General features: G+C 53.2%; 1 protein-coding gene across 1 annotated transcript in view; it reads right to left on the reverse strand.

The window, feature by feature from the left end:
• The window catches only part of PBX3 (pre-B-cell leukemia homeobox 3), a 188919-nt gene extending 188594 nt beyond the window's left edge, over positions 1–325 (reverse strand). The window contains exon 1 of the mRNA XM_005881485.2: positions 176–325. Coding sequence (XP_005881547.1) covers positions 176–224 — 49 coding nt within the window. The 5' untranslated portion in view covers positions 225–325. The remainder of the gene's footprint in view (positions 1–175) is intronic.
• Positions 326–365: the final 40 nt, after the last annotated feature.

Consider the following 365-nt stretch of genomic DNA (forward strand, 5'->3'; position numbering starts at 1 on the left):
AAATCGACTCCAGATTTATGGCAGTTTTTTTCCTCAAGATCGGGAGGTGGGAAGGAGAGAATGATCAAAGATGGCGGTGCCCAAAAGCAGCAGCTCTCCACTGGAGAGTCGCAGGAGTCGCTCCGAGACCCCGCCTCGGGGGTCTCCGGGCCCCGTGCGGGGCGCAGCGTCTTACCTGTTTTCTCTTTGATCTCGCACAGGACGCTGAAGAGCGCGGGTTTCATTCTGTGACAGTTCAGGGCATGTTTCCTAAAGAGCAAAGAGCAAAACACAAAGGTATTAGCATCACCTATGGAATAATATGGCGCCTCCAAGTTAGACCCAAGATTTAAATCCCGGCTCCCCGCTCTGCCAAGCTCTTGTGA

The sequence above is a fragment of the Myotis brandtii genome, unplaced genomic scaffold (assembly GCF_000412655.1).
Source record: "Myotis brandtii unplaced genomic scaffold, ASM41265v1 scaffold68, whole genome shotgun sequence".
NCBI lineage: Eukaryota > Metazoa > Chordata > Mammalia > Chiroptera > Vespertilionidae > Myotis > Myotis brandtii.